Source organism: Pseudophryne corroboree, chromosome 3 (assembly GCF_028390025.1).
Source record: "Pseudophryne corroboree isolate aPseCor3 chromosome 3, aPseCor3.hap2, whole genome shotgun sequence".
In the NCBI taxonomy this organism is placed as follows: domain Eukaryota; kingdom Metazoa; phylum Chordata; class Amphibia; order Anura; family Myobatrachidae; genus Pseudophryne; species Pseudophryne corroboree.
Genome location: NC_086446.1, coordinates 196,897,848 through 196,921,784, shown reverse-complemented (window position 1 = coordinate 196,921,784; position 23,937 = coordinate 196,897,848). Strand labels below are relative to the sequence as shown.

General features: G+C 43.6%; 1 protein-coding gene across 3 annotated transcripts in view; it reads left to right on the top strand.

Annotated features, from left to right (window-relative positions):
• Window positions 1–23,937, top strand: part of LOC135055109 (rap1 GTPase-GDP dissociation stimulator 1-A-like) — a 222,318-nt gene that overhangs the window by 36,713 nt on the left and 161,668 nt on the right. Inside the window, exon 1 of one of the 3 annotated variants that reach the window (XM_063958764.1) lies at window positions 17,883–17,991. The exons of the other annotated variants lie outside the window; for them this stretch is intronic. Coding sequence (XP_063814834.1) covers window positions 17,913–17,991 — 79 coding nt within the window. The 5' untranslated portion in view covers window positions 17,883–17,912. Of the gene's footprint in view, window positions 1–17,882; window positions 17,992–23,937 lie in introns of those variants that run through there. 3 annotated transcript variants of the gene reach the window in all.

Here is a 23,937-nt window from a genome sequence, read left to right as displayed (position 1 = left end):
GAACATTGTGTGTAAATTGCAATGTCTGTCATGGACCGATCATATGCTCTGTACATCTGACAGATCATTGTCACAGGGCTCTTTCAGTACATAGGGGTAATGTAACGCATTTGTCTGCCTCATCAATGTTATCAGACATGTCCGGATCAATTCCTACGTTGAATTAACTAGTTGATGGGACTGTGAATAATTTAAAATGCTAACTAGTTTCATCAGTTGATTATCTCTGCATATATTAGTGATTGCCGCCAATTAGGTATTTTACCTATATATTAAATCTATAAGGTTTTTACTGTGAGACCTATTTTGAGAGAACGGCTATGTAAAAATAAGGGTGAGGTATCAAAATAAAGGTCTTAGCATGTAGTTGTGCCAGTCGAAGAGTAAAATGAGATTGGTGCAACAGTTGTTGGTGTTGTAGAGCGGCAAAGTTCCCATGTAAACTCGATTAGAGAAGTGTGCATGAGTAATTTTAATATTTGCTCTACTGCTAGAGATAACAAAATAAGGGGAGATGTACTAAGCCTTGAAAAGTGATACATTTCACGGTGATAAAGCTTCTAATTGCCATGTTGCAGGCTGGGTTTGAAAAGTGACAGAAGCTGATTGATTGGTTCTTTATCACCGTGCAATTTATCACTGTTCAAGGCTTAGTACATCTGGCCCTAAAGGTTTTATCATGAAGATGTTTCAGTTGAACAGAAAAATTATATTGGGGTTGCTTGATATGAGTTTATTATTTTCAAAATAACAACTGTCAATCTCAACGGGTTTTCACTAGTTCTATTTAATTTTTATGTGGGTATAATTTATTGCAATATTTTTAAGTGTGATAATGCTATGTATTTATAATTGATTGTGAATAAACTTTCATTTAGTCAGAGGTTTCCAATCTCGGTCCTTAATGACCTCTTAATGGTCCAGAGGTGCACAGGTATATTCATTTACTAACTGACACATTTTAATAGATCCACAGGTGGAGCTAATTATTAAATTTGTGATTCTGTGAGGATAACTAGAAAACATGAACTGTTTGGGGTCCTTGAGGACCAAGTTTGGCTTCTCCTAGAACATCCACATTAAAAATGCGGATTGTGGTAAATATGCTCCTGTGATTGGAAACAAGCTTTCCAATCCATAAAAACAGACCCATGTTCAACACAATATACTTTGCTCTCAGTACTAATAATGAAGGGAAATGTAGTTGCACTTACTAATAAAAGTAACAGTGGGCATAATCTAAAAAAAGTACTATCATTTATTTGTAATTTCCCCTATACACAGTATATTTCATAAAATGTTCTGTACAAAAAGTAAAACCAAATACATATATAGATCAACTCTCTAGCAAATACAATATTAGAACCCTTGGAAAAGCATGAACATGACCTGGTCAATGAAGCACTAAGGGGTTAACATATATTTATGAGATATCTAGTGACATTCTTCATTTAATAAAACATGAAAAAATAATGACTTTTGGAAAATCAAGGCTTTGATGCTGGCTGTTTATGCCATCTGCCTTGTAAAACGTATGTGCACATAGCGTTCCCACGTGAGCGGCTGACTGCACACATGCTGCATGGAAAATTTACAGCAAGGTTATCAAAACATTGATTTGGCAATAGCTTGGAATCGTAATTCTAAGCATCACTCCAACTCATGTGGCATTTAATTTATGTATTCATTTTCCGGACTCATAGCGCCTTGTCCATAACAGAGATATTAGACGTCTTGGTAGATGCAGTAGTCTTGAAACAAAGGGGGTCATTCTGACCCATTCGCACGCAGCGGTTGTTCACTGCGGTGCGAACAGGTCAGAACTGAGCATGCGCGACGTGCGCTTGGCTCACATGCGCCATTGCCCGGCGACAGACGTCGCCAGGCAACGGAGCGCCTAGCGTGAAGAAAAGACGCAGCGCTGGACAGAAAGAAGATTGACAGCGGAGAGGCGGTCCGGGGCGGATACTCACCGTTGGAGGCTGTTTTCGGGGAGTGGTAAGAATAACGCAGGCGTGTCCAGGCGAACGGAGGGTGGATGTCTGACATCAGGACCAGGACCTTCATCGCTGGATCCATCGCACTGGGTAAGTAGCTGTAGGGCTAGTCTTGTTTTGCAGGAAAAATTTTAAGCATAGCAGGGCTGCACAAACGATCGCAGCCCTGCTATGCTAAAATACACTCGCCCATAGGCGGGGATTAGTTGATCGCACCAGCAGCAAAACGTTGCTGGCTGCGATCAACTCGGAAATGACCCCCAAAGAGATTCCAAGAAAGTCAGTTACTTCTAGTAAGTTTTTACAACCAGGTACAGACGTTGGTAAAAACAAAACTAAAAAAAAACAATATCTGCTCCTGGAATAAAAATCACAATGAACCGTAAAAAAAAATGAACATTTTCATGCATACATCTATTTTCCCAGATCTAATAATAAGAACAACATGGACAATAGTGTATTTAAAAGTGTGTAGATAACAGGTTCTCCAGTTCAGGTGACAGCTACCACAATCAGTGGGCTGGTAATTAACATGGCACATTCAGAATGATTCATCAACTGTTAATGACACCATTGATCCTGAGTTATGCAAATTAGTTTATACATATAAATATATATATATATATATATATATATAATATAGATAGATAGATAAATAGATTGATAGATAGATAGATAGATAGATAGATAGATAGATAGATAGATAGATAGATAGATAGATAGAGATATACACACACCTCTTTTGATAAAGCACTGCAGAAAGCTAAAAATGGTCTGAAAGGAGCATTAATGGTTAAATGTATGGCCTGATTCAGAGATGGATGCTGTTTGTACAGCAACTGCATCTTAGGACATAGCTGCTGTACAAAAATATGCAAATTCTACAGGAGGTACTTTGTGTAAAATAGACGCCTCCTGTCAGCTTCTGTGGTCCGCTGCTGCATCCAGCATCAGATCACTCTGAGTGGATATCGGACATCTGAGTAACCCATAGGCTACTAAGGATGGCTAGGGAATTCATGCTGCCAGGACCAGGAAATCTATGCAGACTATACACAGACTGAAATGTACACTACTGCAAAAACGGGGGTGACGCGCTGCCTGGCACTACCCCATCTCTGCCACAAAATCCTGACAATCATTCTGCGGCTTAAGGGGGAACTGACTAGGGAATCGGTATGTAAACCCGGCGGTTGGGATCCCCGCCATCAATATACCGACAAGGGGATCCCAATCACGGGTATGCCGGCAGCGGGGCGAGCGCTAGCAAGCCCCTTGCGGGCTCACTGTGCTCGCCACGCTGCGGGCACGGTGGCTGGCTGCGCTCGCCACAGGATTTATTCTCCTTGTATGGGTGTTGTGGACACCCAAAGAGGGAGAAAAGCCTGTGGCGCTGAATTTCTGGCTTTGGTATTTCCCCGCTAGTCGGTATTCTGGCATCGGCATTGTGACGTCCTAGATCTCGACTAGCGGTATGGTGACCGCTTCCCCTGCGTATATGTTCAGCTCTACAAACATCTGGTCTGCTTACAATTCTGAATTAGGCCCATAGTGGCAGTGTTTGTGCCTTCTAATAAATCATTCTTGTTTCCAAATTCTGGGTGTATTAGAAAATCAGTGCATGCTAAATATTGAATTATGCATACTAGAGATGTGCGGCTGGCACTTTTTCGTGTTTTGTGTTTTGGTTTTGATTCTAATTCCACTTTCGTGTTTTGGTTTTGGCTTGGTTTTGCCAAAACCACCCTTTTGTGTTTTGGTTTTGGATGTGGATGATATTTGAAAAATACATAAAAACAGCTAAAATCACAGAATTTGGGGGTAATTTTGCTCCTACAGTATTATTAACCTCAATAGCATTCATTTCCACTCATTTCCATTCTATTCTGAAGACCTCACACCTCACAATATGGTTTTTAGGCCTAAAAGTTGCACCAAGGTGGCTGTATGACTAAGCTAAGCGACACAAGTGTGCTTCACAAACACCTGGCCCATCTAGGAGTGACACTGCAGTGTCAGACAGGATGTCACTTTTCAAAAACTAGGCCCCAAACGGCACCTCATGCAAAGATGTAGAAGAGGTGCAATGAGGTAGCTGTATGACTAAGCCAAGCGACACAAACAATTGGCCCATCTAGGAGTGGCACTGCAGTGGCAGATATCAAAAAAAGGCCCCAAACGGCACCTCATTCAAAGAAGAAAAAAAGGTGCACCGAGGTTGATGTATGACTAAGCTATGTGACACAACCACCTGGCCCATCTAGTAGTGTTACGCAGTGGCTGAATGTCAAGAGTGGGCAGCAATTGTTCGGTCCACTGACAGCATCTCCAGCAAGCCCCTGTCCTTTTTTTTTTAATTGTGCAATTGGTGGACTTATACAGCAGTACCCCAGGACTAATACAGCAGAACCCCTGGACTCATACGCAAGTGTCAGACAGGATGGCACTTTTCAAAAGCTAGGCCACAAACAGCACCTCATGCAAAGATGTCGAAGAGGTGCAATGAGGTAGCTGTTTGACTATGCAAGCGACACAAACAATTCCCACTGGAATTATATGTCCAAATCACTGGAATTATACGTCCAAATCACTGGAATTAAATGGCAGTACCACTGGACATATACGGAAGTGTCAGACAGGATGGCACTTTAAAAAAATAGTCCCCAAACAGCACATGATGATAAGAAGAAAAAAAGGTGCAAGATGGAATGGTCCTTGGGCCCTCCCCCCCTTATTTTGTATAAACAGGACATGTACACTTTAACAAACCAATCATTTCAGCAACAGGGTCTGCCACACGGTTTGTTTGGGCCCCCACCAAAAAAAGAAGCAATCAATCTCTCCTTGCACAAAGAGGCAAGATGTCAACCTCATCCTCATCCTCCGATTCCTCACCCCTTTCACTGTGTACATCCTCCTCCTCACAGAGTATTAATTCGTCACCACTGGAATCCACCATCACAGGTCCCTCTGTACTTTCTGGAGGCAATTGCTGGTAAAAGTCTTCCCGGAGGAATTTATAATTAATTTTGATGAACATCATCTTCTCCACATTTTGTGGAGGTAACCTCCTACGCCGATTGCTGACAAGGTTAACGGCTGCACTAAACACTCTTTTGAAGTACACACTGGAGGGGGGGCAACTTAGGTAAAATAAAGCCAGTTTGTGCAAGGGCATCCAAATTGCCTCTTTTTCCTGTCAGTATACATACGGACTGTCTGATATGTCTACTTGGATGCTGTCACTCATATAATCCTCAACCTTTCTTTCAATGGTGACAGAATCATATGCAGTGACAGTAGACATGTCAGTAATCGTTGGCAGGTCCTTCAGTCCGGACCAGATGTCAGCACTCGCTCCTGACTGCCCTGCATCACCGCCAGCGGGTGGGCTAGGAAAACGTATCCTTTTCCTTGCAGCCCCAGTGACGGGAGAAATTGAAGGAGGAGCTGTTGATGGGTCACATTCCACTTGAGTTGACAATTTACTCACCAGCAGGTCTTTGCACCTCTGCAGACTTGTGTCAGCCAGAAAGAGAGTTATAACGTAGGCTTTAAACCTAGGATTGAGCATGTTGGCCAAAATGTAGTGCTTTGATTTCAACAGATTGTCCACCCTTGAATCCTGGCAAAGCGAATGAAGGGCTCCATCCACAAGTCCCTCATACTTTGCGGAATTGCTCCATCTTAGCTCCTCCTTCAATTTCTCCAGCTGCTTCTGCAAAAGCATGATGAAGGGAATGAGCTGACTCAAGTTGGCAGTGTATCTGAACTGACTTCACGTGTGGCAAGTTCAAAGGGTTGGAGAACCTTGCACAAGACAGAAATCATTCTCCACTGCGCTTGAGTCAGGTGCATTCCCCTTCCTTTGCCTATATCGTAGGTGGATATATAGGCTTCAATGGCCTTTTGCTGCACCTCAATCCTCTGAAGCATATAGAGTGTTGAATACCACCTCGTTACTACCTCTTGCTTTAGTTGATGGCAGGGCAGGTTCAGGAGTGTTTGCTGGCGCTCCAGTCTTCGGCACACGGTGGCAGAATGTCGAAAGTGGCCCGCAAACATGGGAAGTGCTGGAATTTGACCAGATGTAATGCACACACAATATTGGTGGTGTTGTCTGATATCACAAATCCCCAGGAGAGTCTAATTGGGGTAAGCCATTCTGAGATGATGTCCCTCAGTTTCCGTAAGAGGTTGTCAGCTGTGTGCCTCTTACGGAAAGCTGTGATACATAGCGTAGCCTGCCTAGGAATAAGTTGGCGTTTGCGAGATGCTGCTACTGTTGCCGCTGCTGTTGTTGCTGCGGGAGGCCATACATCTACCCAGTGGGCTGTCACAGTCATATAGTCCTTAGTCCACTTGTCCACGGTTAAGTGGACACTGGATGCAACCGCATTTTGTAGGACACTAGTGACTCTTTTTCTGACATCTTTGTATATTCTCTGTATCACCTGCCTAGTGAAGTAGAACCTAGATGGGATTTGGTACCGGGGACACAATACCTACATCAATTGTCTAAATCCCACTGCACTAATGGCGGATACCGTACGCACGTCTAACAACAACATAAGTGTCAAGGCCTCAGTTATCCGCTTTGCAACAGGATGACTGCTGTCATATTTCAGCTTCCTCACAAAGGACTGTTGGACAGTCAATTGCTTACTGGAAGTAGTACAAGTGGTCTTCCGACTTTACCTCTGGGATGACGATCGATTCCCAGCAGCAACAACAGCAGCGGCAGCAACAGCATGCATACCACTCAAGGATCCTCCGGAGGAAACCCGTTTAGGAGAGGACTCCTCAGTCTTGACAGTGACATGGCCTGCAGGACTACTGATGTTCCTGACTGAGAAGGAAGTTGATGTTGAGGGATCTAGGTGTCAGTGGACGGCTTACGCTCTTACCCAAAGTTTCACAACTTGACACTGACTTATGATGAATGCGCTGCAGGTGACGTATAAAGGGAGGATGTTCCTAAGTGGTTAACAGCCTTACCCCTACTTATTACAGATTGAAAGAGGCAAAAAGATGGCTTGACAGCTGTTGTCCGGATTTGTGGAGAAATAATTCCACACCGAAGAGGTGGCTTTTTAGGTAGTTTGCCCAGGCTTCTTCATACCACGGACAACAGGTGTTTCCCCCGGTGCCTGACTTAAACTGATCACATCACCATCAGAATCCTCATCGTTAACTTCCTCCTCAGCGCCAGCAGCACCCATATCGTCATCCTGGTGTACTTCAATAGTGACATCTTCAATTTCAATATCAGGAACTGGACTGTGGGTGCTCCTTCCAGCACTTGCAGGGGGGCGTGCAAATGGTGGAAGGAGTCACCTCTTCCCGTTCAGTGTTGGGAAGGTCAGGCATTACAACCGCCGACACACTTGAACTCTCCTAGAGGATTCGTGATACCATCTCAGAATGAACAGTTCTTTTCTGTGCTTTTTCCAGCTTAAATCTATTAATTTTTCTAGCGGGAGGATGAGGGCTTCCATCCTCAAGTGAAGCTGAACCACTAGTCATGAACATAGGCAGGGCCTCAGCCGTTCTAGGCCAGGGCCTCAGCCGTTCCTTGCCACTTGGTGTCGTAAATGGCCTATTGGCAAGTTTACATTTCTCCTCAGGCCATTTAAATTTATTTTTTGGGTCTTTTTACTGAACTTTGGCTTTTTGGATTTTACATTCCCTCTACTATCATATTGGGCATTGGCCTTGGCAGACGACGTTGATGGCATTTCATTGTTTATGTCATGGCTAGTGGCAGCAGCTTCAGCACTAGGAGGAAGTGGTTCTTGATCTTTCCCTATTTTATCCTCCAAATTTTTGTTCTCCATAATTTTTCTGGAGTTATATAAGACAATATGCGACAACAGGAGAGCCTACACCTCACAGGGCAAACCCTGTAAAATTATTTGGATTAAATATTAATAACCCCATTATTTGGAGTAAATAATATAAGCACAGGACAGCACCACTGAATTTATATGGCAGCACCACTGGATTGGATTTATACGGAATTATATGGCTTTATATGGAATTATACGGCAGGATAACTGGAATTATATGACAGTATCACTGGAATTATATGACAATATCACTGGAATTATACGGCACTATCATAGGAATTGTACTCCAGTATCACTGGAATTATATGGCAGTATCACAGGAATTATATGCCAGTATTGCAGGAATTATATGGCAATATCACAGGAGTTATACGCCAGTATCATGGGAATTATACGGCAATATCACAGGAATTATACAGCAATATCACAGGAATTATATGGCAATATCACAGGAATTATACGCCAGCATTCTGAGAATTATGCGGCAATATTACAGGAATTATATGCAAGTATTCCAAGAATTATAGCGCAGTGGGGCACAAGGGGCTGCTTTATTTAATAATTAAATATGAAAAAAATCAACAAGACACACAGGTATGCTCACATGCGTGTAACTGGGACACACAGGTATACTCACATGTGTGTAACTGGGAGCTGTGAAAAGCAAAAATAAGGCATCTGCCCCAAAATATGTAAATAACAATGCAATAAAAAAAAATGGAAAAAAGAAACCCACAAGATTTTCACAAAATAAGACTCAGACTTAGTAGAGGTGAAAATATCCAATCTTGATCCTGTGGTATACACCAGTTTATTTGCATCCCAGCATTACATCCAAGATTATCTTAATACCTGAAAATGGAGAAGGGGGTACAAATTTGGAGGCTTTGGCCCCTAGTTTTTCAGTTTGTCCAGTAATGTGGTCATTATATACAGTATTTGCTTGGTTGAAGTACTTTCCGTTCCACACCAATATAAGAGTGGAGGTGAAAGCCTGTGTGTTTTTCCTGATTGCGTGTGCCTCTCTAATTTTTAATCACCTCATCTCAGCCACACACCACTCCCCCAACCACAGCATCTACCAGGTGATTCATCGTGCCCTGCGTGCATTGTTCATGCCGTCGCAAGGGGCTACAGCCCCTTAACCATTGCACGCCCTTTGCCCGTGCAATATTTAACCACTCACCAAATTAATATTGGAGGTAATACTCCATATAATAAAAATATTGCATGCCCCAAGGGCGTGCAAGGGTTGAAGGGGCGTGGCCCATTGCGACGGTGTGAAGAGCGCCCATAGGGCGCAATGAATCACCTAGTTTTTAATCACCTTCTTAACACTGTCCTCTTCCTCTTGCCTCTTCTCATAAAGTCATCACAGAAGGAGGTGGTATGTTTGTAGCTAGCTATGATTCTGAGAATTTGGCAAGCTTTTTCCAGGGGGAACACCTGTCGCTGAAATGATGGGTTTATTAAACTATGCATGACCTGTTCAAACTGTTGAGAAACTGCAACAGAGTGAGAGTTTGATGTGTAATTGCACAGGAGGGACAGCAGGTGGAGCTGTCGTATATGTGTTATGTGTTTTACAGTCTGTGATGTATGTCTTACACTTGTTTGTTCCTGTGTTCTGAAGGTGACATGAAGGAGAGAAATGGAGCATGCAGTGATTGCTGCTCATACACAGTTATCCTCTTCTGATTATTATTTTGTATTATGATCGGTTCCAGTTTCATTATATAAACAAATTATACCACAAAGAGCTTTCCAGTGTGTGCCTACTGATTGAAACATAGCTCATGAGGTGATCCTGACTGCGTGGGTAAAGCACCCAAATGCCAACACAAACAACATAAGTGTGGGTGGGAGGGCCCAATACAATTCCATCTTGCACCTCTTTTTTTATTGCATTATGTGCTCTTTGGGGCCTAGTTTTAAAACTGCCATCCTGTCTGCCACTGCAGTGCTACTCCTAGATGGGCAAGGTGTTTGTGCTGCCCACTTGTGTCGCTTAGCTTAGCCATCCACCGACCTCGGTGCAACCTTTTTGCCTAAAAACAATATTGTGAGGTGTTCACAATAGACTGAAAATGAGTGGAAATAAATGTTATTGAGGTTAATAATACCGTAGGATAAACATTACCCCCAAATTCTGTAATGTTTATGTTTTTTTCAAAAAACATCCAGATCCAAAACCCGAAATGGTGGTTTTGGCAAAACCAATCCAGATCCAAAACACGAGCAGAGATCCAGATACAAAACCAAAACACAAAACCCGAAAAGTGTCCACCGCACATCTCTAGTTCAGACTAGTTGGTTAAACCAAATATCTTTGATATACTGTACCTAACTCAACTGTAGAGGGGAACTTTCCCCCACTTTGAATGATTTTAACTAAAGTATACCTACTGGCTAGTGCAGCATGGTACTAGGTGACAGCTATTACCACCAGCTGAACTCCATAAATTCTGAAGAAGCCTGGGTGCTCTGCTCTATTGTCCATCATCACTCATGTTTCCATTGATGGCCCAATCAACTGCTGGAATCTCAGCAATACCCAGAAAATGTTAGCTAACAGGATAAAAGTAGGGTGATGCTGTAATTGCTCCTGTTATATTGTTTATGATGATGTTTACAGTTTTTGATGTTTTGTCACAGGCTGTGCAATAGTTAGTAGCAAGGGGGGGGGGGGGTGTTATTGGCTACCCTTGAATAAAGTAGTACTGTACAGTTATGTTTGGAAGAAGCCCATGAAGCATTTGGACAGTGGTCCTGGAGGGGGTTCTTGCTCCAGTTTTTGGGTTATTGCATCCCGTTTTTAAATTTTCACTAGGATGGAGTGCTAGTTGGTCACTTGATTGGGCACTATAAATTAGAGATGAGCGGATTCGGTTTTACTCGGTTTTACTCGGTTCTCAAAACCGAATCTTATTGGCTATCCAAAACACGTGACATCCGTGAGCCAATAAGATTCGGTTTTGAGAACCGAGTAAAACCGAGTAAAACCGAATCCGCTCATCTCTACTATAAATGTCACAGTAGGGTCTTAGATTATCTGTCATGGCATACGTGACTCCTAGGACAATTGACTGCATGATGTACCCTTCCCCTTAGGATTTATGTGCCAGAAGGAGAGAAGAAGGTTCCCAATGTGCTCCAGGGCAACATGCTAAGAAACGTTATAAACCTTATATACTGTAAGTGATGGATCCCGAATAATTATGGAACATTTTGATACTCTCTCCTGCGTGAAGTAGGCTGATTGCCAATAAAAATGTTCTCTAGACTTGGTTAATTTGAATAGAATAATTATTATTTCAACATCACATAAAAACAATATTTTTGTCCTTGATTGGAAACTCCTGTTTCACAGACAAAGATATAATTATTCTGACATGATCACAGCAATGTCTACAATGTACGAAAATAACAGAAAGGAATAATGTGTGTACTGGAGTATTCAGACTCCTATTTGCCAACAATATGACAAAATAATGTGTAAATAGTAGAGAATACAGTATAAAAACTGTAAATATTTAAACTGATATATTATTAATTCTTGTAGAACTAAAATTGTTTTTATACAATAAACACATTAAAGTAATGGTATGTGAAGTTAAAATGCTATAAAAATGTTGAAACATAACAAAAGCATAAAAATAATTTTCACAAATGTGCATCTCACATAGGGCCTGATTATGAGTCGTACGCAAGCCCAGAGGCGGGCGCATACCGCTATTCTCAGCAGACTATGCATGCACAAAATAAGCAATCAGAGACTGCACGTGCTGCACCATGCATACGCACAGAGGATACATGGGTGGACTGTTTGCTCCATTTGTGGTCAGATCACTCTGTCAGTAAAACTGGCATTTCTGAGTGGCAACTGAGGAGTTACTATGACGACTCACAGAATAGATGCTTCTCATGGATGTGTCATGTGAGTGTCATGGGTTTGTAGCCTAGCTTGTGCTTGTTAGAGGCGTGTGAAAAGCAACAGAATGTCTGTTTCAGATGGATCTTTTGCACCCAGCAAGAGGTGGGTGCAAGTGCCAGTACTAATGATGATGGTTGCGGACAGAGACACAGTGGGAGAGCGATGAATGTGCATGGACACTCACATAGGGACTGATTAAGTCAATATGGCTACAAAGACATTCACTGGTGTACATGCATGCATGCATGCATGCATCCGACTGTCATACCCACCAACATGACCCATTCCATTAGGTACTGAAGTCCAGGAACAGAGTATTTTGTATCTAATGGAATGGGTCATGTTGGGGGGAATGGACTGTAAGCATTAGTAGATGCTGAAATGCCACTTGTTGAGTCTTTGGATGCGCCTTCGTTCGCACCTTTGAAACTACCACCAGCCGTATGGCAGTTTCTCCTTCAGAGAATGGCCTCCTATGTGAACTGCTCAGCGCCTTTATACAAGACAGTTTTCAGCAACACTTCAGGGATGTATTTGGTATAAATTGCTACATAAAATGTCTACACACTTTATTTTTATTTTTTTGTATTTTGGGTGTCCGTTTGTTTGTTTAACCACATGCGGCCCCAATTGGTGTACCACTTTGCTCTCCATACTTTGGGCAAGGTTACTATTAACAATTGTAGTCCATGAGAATGGTAAAGGATGAAAAAGTGTAAAAAAAATGTAGAAGTGTTGACTATATGTGTGTCGACAATTACATGTTGACCATTTAAACCTGTTGACCTTTCCTACTGTCTACTTTTGACATGTTGGCCTATTGATCCTGTCGACCATATGGGGTTTATCTATTGACCTCTGACCAAATATAGGTCAACCTGTCATCCAGATACCCATTTTGATAGTGTTGACATTATGAGCAAGACACAACAATGCAAAAAAAGTGGCCAAAACTTTTGAAAATGCATTTTTCTGAGGTTTGGCCACTTACTGCATATTAACCAAGTTCCAGAATGCCATACATTCTGGAGCTTGGATGCGGTGGGTAACGCCATCTTTATGTGGTATTACCCTGTACAAGCCCATGGGCTTCTATCGCATTGCCCCCTGAGAGAGATCCAATCCCCCAGCATGTGCATCACTCGAAGCATGTGCCGATGGACTCCCGAGTCCTAGATAGATTCAGTCTTCAGCAAAACATACAATAGCAAACATAAAAAACCCCACACATTTATATTTGGTAATGTTATGCTGAGAGGCTCTACAGTACATATACAGTATAATTCAGCTAGCATTAGGTACTATGGAATTGGCCCTGTATTTGCAAAAAAAAATAAAAAAATACTTGAAAATGTCTAGTAATACTGAGATCTGCAGTTTTATTGTGGATGGAAGGAATACATACAACCTTCACCATATTATAATATTGCGCCCCAATCCTGTCTTATGAAGCAGCCAACAAATCACATTTTCAGGATATCTCTTTGTATCTAGACACTACGGTGCCTAGAGTTATGGTATAATAGGTCGACAGTCAAAAGGTCAACGGTGTCTTGGTCAACACCAAAATTGTCGACATGTTCAAAAGGTCCACATGAAAATGGTCGTCAAAAGAAAAGGTCGACATGAGTTTTCATTTTTTGGGGGTGTAACATTTTACCTTACAATACCTGGAAACCCATTTAGTGTACAGCATCACTTGCAGTTCCCAGTTATAGGCCCTCTTTCCGAGTTGATCGCTCGCTAGCTGCTTTTAGCAGCAGTGCAAACGCTAAGCCGCCGCCCCCTGGGAGTCTATCTTAGCTTAGCAGAAGTGCGAACGAAAGGATCTAAGCGCTGCTACTAAAAAAAATGGTGTTGTTTCAGAGTAGCCGCAGACCTACTCCTACCTTGCGATCACTTCAGACTCTTTAGTTCCTGTTTTGATGTCATAAACATGTCCTGCGTTCGGCCAGCCACTCCCCCATTTCCCCAGCCACTCCTGCGTTTTTATCTGGCACGCCTGCGTTTTTACACACACTCCCCGAAAACGGTCAGTTACAACCCAGAAACACCCACTTCCTGTCAATCACTCAACGATCAGCAGTGCGACTGAAAAGCGTCGCTAGAGCTTGTGTAAAACTGCATTGGCATTTGTGAAAGTGTGTTGCACATGCGCAGTGCGCACCATACGCATGCACAGAAGTGCCAATTTTTAGCCTGATCGCTGCGCTGTGAACAACGGCAGCTAGCGATCAACTCGGAATGACTCCCATAGTCCACAAGGATGGTAAAGTATGAAAAAGGTACTAGGTCGGCATGGCATAAGGTCAACATGAGTATTTTTACTTTTCTTGGTGTCGTTTTCTTCATATAGTGACCGGGAACCCCAATTAGTGCACCGTGACCCCTCGCATGGCTCAGTTTGCTTGCCATGCTTTGGACAAGGTACCTCGGTCTGCTTCCGCTGCGCTCAGCACAGGTTACCATTCCCAATTGTAGTCCACGTGGATCGTAAAGTATGAAAAGTTAAAAAAATGGGGGGGGGAATGAAAAACTCATGTCGACCTTTTTATTCATATCGACCTAGAACATGTCAACCTAGAGTCCTTGTCGACCTAGAAACCATGTCGACCTACTTACTGTTGACCAGTAGTGGTCGGCCTAGACACTGTCGACCTAGAGACCAGATACCGGCAGGGATACCACACTTTGGGCCTGATACAGAGGTGTAGGCACTACTGATGCATTCTGATTGTGGGCCTACTTCAGAGCTGCTTGTAGAGATATGCGAAAAAACGCACATCTACGATCAAAATCTCTGACATGCGGGGGATGCCCCACAAGCCAGGTCCTACTCCCCCCGAGAGGTGCAAAAGCATCGCACAGTGGCGATGCTTTCGCACCTGGCTAGTAGCTCCCTGCCTACGTCTACCTGCCATTTTTTTGTCGCAGCAGCTGTGTGTGACGTCATGCAGCCACCGCGACCCATCCCAGCAATGGTCCGGACACGCCTGCGTTGTCCAGACTGCACTCACCCCAACGCAGCTGACACACCCTGCCAACGCTGCCGTCACGCCCCGCAACCGCCTCTGCCTGATTGACAGGCAGAGGCGGTTGCACCAGTGAGATGCTTTTCGCCTCACCAGACTGCGAACGCTGCTGCTGCAGCGTTCCAGTCTGAATCACCCCCTGTGTCTAACAGAATCAATTTCAGACATACGCAGGGAGAAGTGTACTTAAAATGCAGTGGGCATTCCTGAGAAAGTGGTTGTTTACACCGAAGCTCGACCACTAACATAGGAGGCTATAGGGCTGGTACATAAATTGGTGATACTGCGTGTACAGACGCTTAAAGTGAACGTTTCAGCCCTTGCACATTCGGGCGCACGGATGTGCTCAAGGGAAGGACTTGGTTTGGTATTTACATAAAGTTGCAGACAGATGACTGCCAATATCTGGCCCTTTGCCTCCATTAAATGTTAGTTAACATATTGAAATTTGCATCTTTCTCTAGGGGCTCTGGGTAGGTGTTATTTTCCAAGGGGGTGGATCAGCTTTAAATACTCAAAACAAAAGCAACATACTGTACTACAAATATGTCCTTGAGAGGTCACGCCTGCCACTTGTCTGATTACTGAGGAAATCAATCAATTAATTTCCCAACATGTGTCATGAAGAGATTTCTGTGTGTTTTAATTACATCTCAAATTTGTCTTAGAGGAACCCAGGTCTTCTACAGCGGTATAGTATAATACTGACAACAGATTTTGCGGGAGCAGATATATACAGTAGAATACACAGTATGTGACCATAGTTTGTTCTAGTCACCATGCTCCGGTAGTCTTTTCTAGTAATCATGCAGCTAGTGTTACCCCTAAACTTATTTGGTGACTTTTTGAGCCGGATTCTGAGCCACACCCAGTCGCAGCCGCATATTTTGCCACAGTTGTGTTTACATCTTCATACTAATGTTGCAGCAATTTTTGTGAACAGTGAGAAGCCCTCTTCGAGCATCTTGTAGCAGTGCAAATGCACCTTGATCAGGGCTAGATTAAGCCTTGGGGGTGCCCGGGGCACTTATGGCAGGAGGGCCCCGGTGGAAGGTGGGGGGTGTATATTAGATTGTGTATAGCTCGCAACATGTCCCAATCCTGGACTTCTCAATATATGATTCGTGTCACCTGTGTTAAACTATTTAATTGATAAGAAAGGTATTTCAATAGAGGTGATTGCAATCATAAATTAAGAAGGAAGTCCAGGTAGAGAGCATTTTGTCCCTCCTGGAATGGGGCATGGTGGGAGGTATGGATTGTGAATATTAAATTTAAACCAATGGTGTATGTTAGTTTTAAACTAATACTGTACTTAATAATGGCTGGGTGCTGTTTATAGCTCCACCTAATTGAAAAACAACTATTATGTAACATTTTCAGATAACTTAACCTTAAAACACACATAGAAAAAAATAATACCGTATATACTCGAGTATAAGTCGACCCGAATATAAGCCGAGGCACCTAATTTTACCACAAAAATCTGGGAAAACTTATTGACTCGAGTATAAGCCTAGGGTGGGAAATGCAGCTCTAGCCGTACACAGACCTCATAGTGCCAGATATGCCCCACAGTGCCAGATATGCCCCACAGTGCCAGATGTGCCCGATATGCCCCACAGTGCCAGATGTGCCAGATATGCCCCACAGTGCCAGATGTGCCAGATATGCCCCACAGTGCCAGATATGCCACACAGTGCCAGATATGCCCCACAGTGCCAGATGTGCCAGATATGCCCCACAGTGCCAGATATGTCCCACAGTGCCAGATGTGCCAGACATGCCCCACAGTGCCAGATATGCCCCACAGTGCCAGGTGTGCCAGATATGCCCCACAGTGCCAGATGTGCCCCACAGTGCCAGGTGTGCCAGATATGCCCCACAGTGCCAGGTGTGCCAGATATGCCCCACAGTGCCAGGTGTGCCAGATGTGCCCCACAGTGCCAGATATGCCCCACAGTGCCAGATATGCCCCACAGTGCCAGGTGTGCCAGATATGCCCCACAGTGCCAGGTGTGCCAGATATGTCCCACAGTGCCAGGTCTGCCAGATATGCCCCACAGTGCCAGGTGTGCCAGATATGCCCCACAGTGCTAGGTGTGCCAGATATGCCCCACAGTGCTAGATACTTACCCTCCGTCGCTCCCGCGCTGTCTTCTTAAGGAGGGACACGGAGAGCGCAGTGCGCGGCTCTCCTGTGTCCCTCCTGCATCTCCGGCGGCAGCGGCGTGTGTTAAAGGAAGTGCCGCTGGAGATGCAGGAGGGACACAGTAGAGCCGCGCGCTGCGCTCTCTGTGTCCCTCCTTCAGAAGACAGCGCGGGAGCGACGGAGGGTAAGTAACTGGCACTGTGGGGCATATCTGGCACACCTGGCACTGTGGGGCATATCTGGCACACCTGGCACTGTGGGGCATATCTGGCACTAAAGCTGACTCGAGTATAAGCCGAGGTGGCTTTTTCAGCACAAAAAAAAGTGCTGAAAAAGTCGGCTTATACTCGAGTATATACGGTAATTTATCTTGTCACATGCAAGAATAGCAACAGACTCTGTACTACTTACACACGGGGACAGGAGTCTCTGTGTGTGTGTCTCTATCTCTAGACCTGGATGGTTTAGTTGCAGAACACTTTACACATGGCTCAGACACCCAAGCAGGGAAGAGGATAAGCTGGGATCTCTGTGTCACTAACAGCTCTCTCCATCCTCCTATCTCTCCTCTGTTCGGAAAGCTCTTTTGGTAGCTTATGATACTCCTGGGTCTATGCCTTCACTGCATACTGTCCTGCTCACATTCTGGTTTCTGGTTCTGCTGCTGCTTAAGAGGGAAAGCTAATGATGTCAGTGTGCTCTAGCCAGGGGGCCCCCTGACAAAGGGGTGGCCGGCGGTACAGTATGCCCTACATCCCCCCTTTATTCTGGCGATGGCCTTGATGCATCTTTAGACCTACCATTAGATGCATGACCTAAACTTGCAACCCCCCCCACCCCACCCTCAGCTACCTTCAAGGACTACCCACTAAACTATTAGTGCAGTAACAATCGGGCATGTGCCCAGACACATGCACAGCACTTAAAATACGGGACAAATGCAAACATATGTGTGTCTCTGAATGTGTCTGTGCATCTGGGACTCCAAGTCTGCAGAAAGGATACAATTGCCAAGTACCCTCCAAAGGTAAATGCAAAGGATGTTGTAATGGCTGCACTCATGGTCATATAAATTTACATTATAGCCATGTACTTCTTCTTTTCGGTTTTATTATAAAAAACCTGATGACGGTTTTTATAATATATACATTATATGTGTGTGTTTATATATATAAACTCACACATATATTTATAATTGTATATATATATATATATATATATATATAAACACACACATATTTATAATTTTTTATATATATATATATATATATATATATATATATATAATTTATTTATTTATTTTGTATGTTGTAAAATGGTGAGGATTTGTGTTCTAAATCTGTTTTTTCCAGTTAAATTTTCTCTCTCACTGTACCTCATTCACTTCAGTGAACAAAAACCTTGCAGGAGCTGTCAGACAGATTAAATTTGTGGCTCCTCGGCTGTGAATTCTAATTACGTTTTCCACCACTGACACTTTGCACAAGCTAAATTTAGGATGGCAAAGGCTCAGGACTGGAAAAGACCCAGGATACACTCCTTAATTGCATCTAAAAAGAATTGGGGGAAGAGAGGGGGGGGCTTGGGAGACTTCCTTATTTTGCAACGTTATCACAACAAGGACGATAGTTTTTATCTTACATCATACTGTAGCTGTAACAAGATTAAATTGAATTATGTTGTTGTCACTTGCATCGTATTATATAAAACAAAGCATCCAAAATGTTTGCAATACAGTATAATGAACATAAAAATAATCACTTTTGTATAAATTTTGGCAGAGATAATTACATTCTTAACATAGTAATGGAAAGTGTTAAATGTTTCATAACAAAAATAACTCCTGTATAATTACATAGATTCAGTTAATGGAATATGTATGGCTTATAAAGGTAAGAATCTGTCTTCAATGTACAGTATGCTATTCATGTACAGTACATGCAGTAAGGTCCTTGAGTATGTTATTTGTACCAGACTCTTCAGAGTCAGTATTGACATTGCTGAGGTAGGTGATGGTAAGAGTGGCAAAGAGTACACAATTCAATTACAGAGGCTCAGTTCAACTTTTTAGGTGCGTTTTTCTACAATCACACCAGCTATTCAAGAATTCCTTTTTCTTCTGCCCATCAAGTAGAACCTACAAATGATACTGTAGCAATTGTACCGATTATTGGATTTGTTAACAGTACTGGGATCTGTCATATTAGTTAATCTGTGTATGTAAAATTAAGAAATCAGACGTTTCAAAAATAAACAGACGTAAAATGTGACAATTAGAATAATTTTTTCATTTTTTCACAGAAAATCTCACTTTATAACTTGAAGATACACTCGGTGAAATGTAAATTGCCATTACAGTTATAAAACTTTCCAGAGTTCCAACTCCAAGCATCTCTGTCATCACTGGGTTATCTTACTCACCATAATTGAATATACATTTTACTGCCTATGGTCATATTGTATATATTTATATATTGTAACACTGTAGGGGTGCAAGGTGCCTTTTCCCGGGGCATATGGCAGCCCGCAGCAGCTGAGGAACAACACAAGTCCAGTTTCTGGTACAACTGACCCCGGCCAGTTTTATTGAAACAGAAAATAAAACAAACCCCAAAATAAAAATACCTTGCCTGTCCGGCACTAACTAAACATAAGATGTTCCTAACTGTCACTAAACAAAACACAGAGTTCTTCAGTACATACTGTATAGCTTACTTGCATCAGAAAGCGTGTCTCTCACACACAGATCCTGCAGCCTTCCCAGGCAGTCTGCCCATACTAATCAGGTTAGAAGCACTATAACACTCTTACACAGCTGAAACCCTGATTAGCCCTCTGTGAGGCCAAAGACCCGAACTGGGCCCAATGTCTAGAACTCGCCTTATCTCTCTCTCAGAGCCTTTACCCAGCTTTTACAGCAAACTGAAAAGGTTCAGACAAAACAAAAAGCATTTTTCCTAGAAGTTAACATTTTCTAAAACATGTAAGACAAGAACCTGGGACAAATATACCTGCCCTCAAACACTATCCCAGTGTTCTTGTCACATATCCCCCTCCCCTGTTTCGACCTAGGGGCCGGAACACTTGTAGCCCCCAAACAGAAGATGCGAGACAATGCATCTGCGTTGGCCAATTGTGTTCCCGGTCTATGTTCGACAGTAAACTTAAAGTCCTGCAACGCTAGAAACCATCTAGTTACACGAGCATTCTTGCCTCTATTTACATACATCCATTTTAAAGGGGCATGGTCTGTCACTAGTCTGAATTGTCTACCCAAGAGGTAATATCTCAAGGTATCTAGTGCCCACTTAATGGCCAAAGCCTCCTTTTCCACAATGGCATACTTTTTTTCATGCTCATTGAGTTTCCTACTCAAATAAATGATAGGGTGTTCGTCCCCATCTCTGGTTTGGGACAGCACAGCACCTATCCCTACCTCTGAGGCATCTGTCTGTACCACAAATTCTTTTGAAAAATCTGGTGTTATCAACACCGGTTGTGAACACAAAGCCACTTTTAATGCTTGGAACGCCTTTTCTGCATCAGGGTTCCATTTCACCACATTTGACTGCTTCCCTTTGGTAAGGTCTGACAACGGCACCGCTGTGGTCGCAAAATTAGGAATAAACCGTCTATAGTACCCAGTAATTCCCAAAAAAGCCCTTACCTGTTTTTTATTCACTGGACGAGGCCAGTTTTGAATAGCATCAACTTTATTCAATTGGGGCCTAATCAGACCTCTGCCTATGGTGAAGCCCAAGTATTTGACCTCCTCCATTGCGAGGCAGCACTTCTTTGGGTTAGCAGTTAACCCTGCCTCTCTGATTGAGTCCAGTACTGCTTGTACTTTAACCAAATGGGACCCCCAGTCTGTACTGTGAATTACCACATCATCCAAATAGGCAGCTGCATATTTTCTATGGGGCCTCAAAATTTTATCCATCGCCCGTTGAAAGGTTGCTGGAGCCCCATGCAACCCAAAGGGTAACATCTTATACTGGTACAGCCCCTCCGGAACCAAAAAGGCTGTTTTTTCTTTGGCGCTATCAGATAAAGGTATTTGCCAGTAACCTTTGGTCAGGTCCAATGTGGTGAGAAACCTGGCTGTTCCCAGCCTTTCTACAAGCTCATCCACACGGGGCATGGGGTATGCGTCAAACTTGGACACCTCATTTAACTTACGAAAGTCATTACAGAAGCGTATGCTACCGTCGGGCTTCGGGATGAGCACTATGGGACTGGACCACTCACTGTTAGACTCCTCTATGACTCCAAGTTCTAACATGGTTTTAACTTCCTTAGAAATAGCTTCTCGCTGAGCTTCAGGAATCCTATATGGCTTTAAATGAACCCTGACCCCTGGTTCTGTGACAATGTCATGTTTTATTATGGTCGTTCGGCCAGGCAGCTCTGAAAATACCTCCCTATTTTGGATGAGAAATTCTTTAACCTGATTGTTCTGATCAGCTGATAATGTCTCTGACACCTTCACTGCGGGAAGCAACCGGGGTGAAGACACCGAAGGGCAAGGCTCCGCTGACAGAGACAACCTATCTTTCCAGGGTTTGATTAAGTTAACATGGTAGATCTGTTCGGGTTTTCTCTTTCCCGGCTGGTTTACTTTGTAATTAACCTCATTCACTTTTTCCCTAATCTCAAATGGACCCTGCCATTTAGCTAGGAATTTGCTTTCCACAGTGGGTACCAAAACAAGAACTCTATCTCCAGGAGCAAATTCCCGTATCTTGGCACTCCGGTTATAGACCCTCTGTTGAGCACTTTGGGCCTGTTCCATGTGCTCTCTGACAACAGGTACCACGGCTGCAATCCTATCCTGCATTTGTGTTACATGCTCAATAACGCTTCTATAAGGAGTGGGCTGTCCTTCCCACGTCTCTTTGGCAATATCCAACAGCCCTCTGGGGTGTCTACCATACAACAAATCAAATGGAGAAAACCCCGTAGAGGACTGAGGGACTTCTCTGATGGCCATTAACAAGTAGGGCAACAAACAATCCCAGTTTTTCCCATCTCTCTCAACAACCTTTTTTAACATACTTTTTAATGTTTTATTAAACCTTTCCACCAACCCGTCAGTTTGGGGATGGTAGATGGACGTCCTGAGGTGAGTGACCTTAAATAACTTGCACAATTCTTTCATGATCCTTGACATAAATGGAGTACCTTGGTCAGTCAAAATTTCTTTTGGTATTCCCACTCTACTAAATACCTGCACCAGCTCCCTAGCTATCGCCTTGGTTGTGATAGTGCGTAAAGGGACAGCCTCAGGATATCGAGTGGCATAGTCCATAATTACCAGGATATACTGATGGCCCCGAGCAGACTTTAACAAGGGCCCCACGAGATCCATGGCTATTCTGTCAAACGGGACCTCTATAATAGGCATGGGAACTAGTGGGCTCCTGAAATGGGGTCTAGGGGCATGATACTGGCATTCAGGACAGGAAGAACAATATTCAGACACTTCTTTATAAACCCCTGGCCAAAAGAACCTTTGTAAAACTCTTTCAGTGGTTTTTTCTGCCCCTAAATGTCCTGCGGTAACGTGACTATGAGCTAAATCTAGTACCGTTCTCCGATAAGGCTGGGGAACTACCAGCTGTTCCACCACATCCTCACCCCTTTTGACAATGTGGTACAAGAGCTCATTACAGATGGCCATGTGGGGATACGTAACCCTGTCACCTGGTACCACAGGTTCCCCATTAACAATCTTAACATTCTCTCTAGCCTTTATTAAGGTAGGATCCTTTAACTGTTCAGACGCAAACAGATCCTTCTTTACCTCCAGGTCAGGCACGCTTTCAGTTCTAACTACTATGTCTCTGTTCCCGGCAAGAGGGTCCTCACTGGACTCCCCATCTGTCACTTCCCCAGCCAAACTAGCAAAAGGCAAAGGGCCAGAAAGTTCCGAAGACCCACGTACATCCATAAAATCACCGGTATTATCAACTGGCTTTTTACTTCTCACATCTGTTGATAACCGTGATTCCCACAGTTTCCAAAAATGAGGAAAATCCCTCCCTATTATGGCCTCATGCACCAAGGTAGGGACCAGTCCCACTTTAACCATTGCTGACCCACAACAAGTTTCTATATTCACCTCAGCAGTGGCATAATGTTGGGTATCCCCATGTATGCAAGTTACCCCAATAGGTATTTGCTGGACCTTTAAGGGGTTCACTAACCCAGCTTTCACGAGGGTAACTAAACTTCCTGAATCTAGCAAGGCCTCTACCCGGTTACCTTCTAAGAACACATCACACATTTGTTTTTCCAGCTCAGGTGAAGGTACCACAGTACAAGCTAACCTAGCAAAGAAAGACATTCTGCGACATTCAAAGGCAGCATCACATTGCATGGGTTCTTGCGTGACTGGGCAATTGGCAATAACATGACCTGGCATACCACACCTAAAACATTTAACCACACGATTATCAACCCATTTGGGCAGCATAGACCGTTCTAGCCCCATTGGCCTGTTTCCAGGGCCAGTGTTTACAGTCTCTCCAGCCTTGCGTTCTCTTAACCGCCCAGCAACGTTTTCCCACGGAACAGTCTTACCAGTCTTTACTGAAGGGCGCTGTCGAGGACCTATGGGTTGCTGGGTGGTCATCAGTAGTTCCTCTGCTGCCAAATACCTCTCTACCATGTCCACTAATTGGTCAGCAGTACCCGGGTTTCCATGGCTCACCCACTTGCGCAGGACCATGGGCAAAGATCTCAAGTAGCGGTCCATGACGACTCTTTCCACCATCTGGGGACCAGTTAATGTCTCTGGCTGCAGCCATTTTTTTGTTAGCTGAATAAGGTCGTGCATCTGGGAGCGCGGAGGCTTCTCCATGGCGTACAGCCAACGGTGCACCCGTTGTGCTCGTACTGACAGCGTGACTCCCAGGCGGGTCAGGATCTCAGTCTTTAGTTTATCATAGTCCCGAGCCTCAGCAGGGCT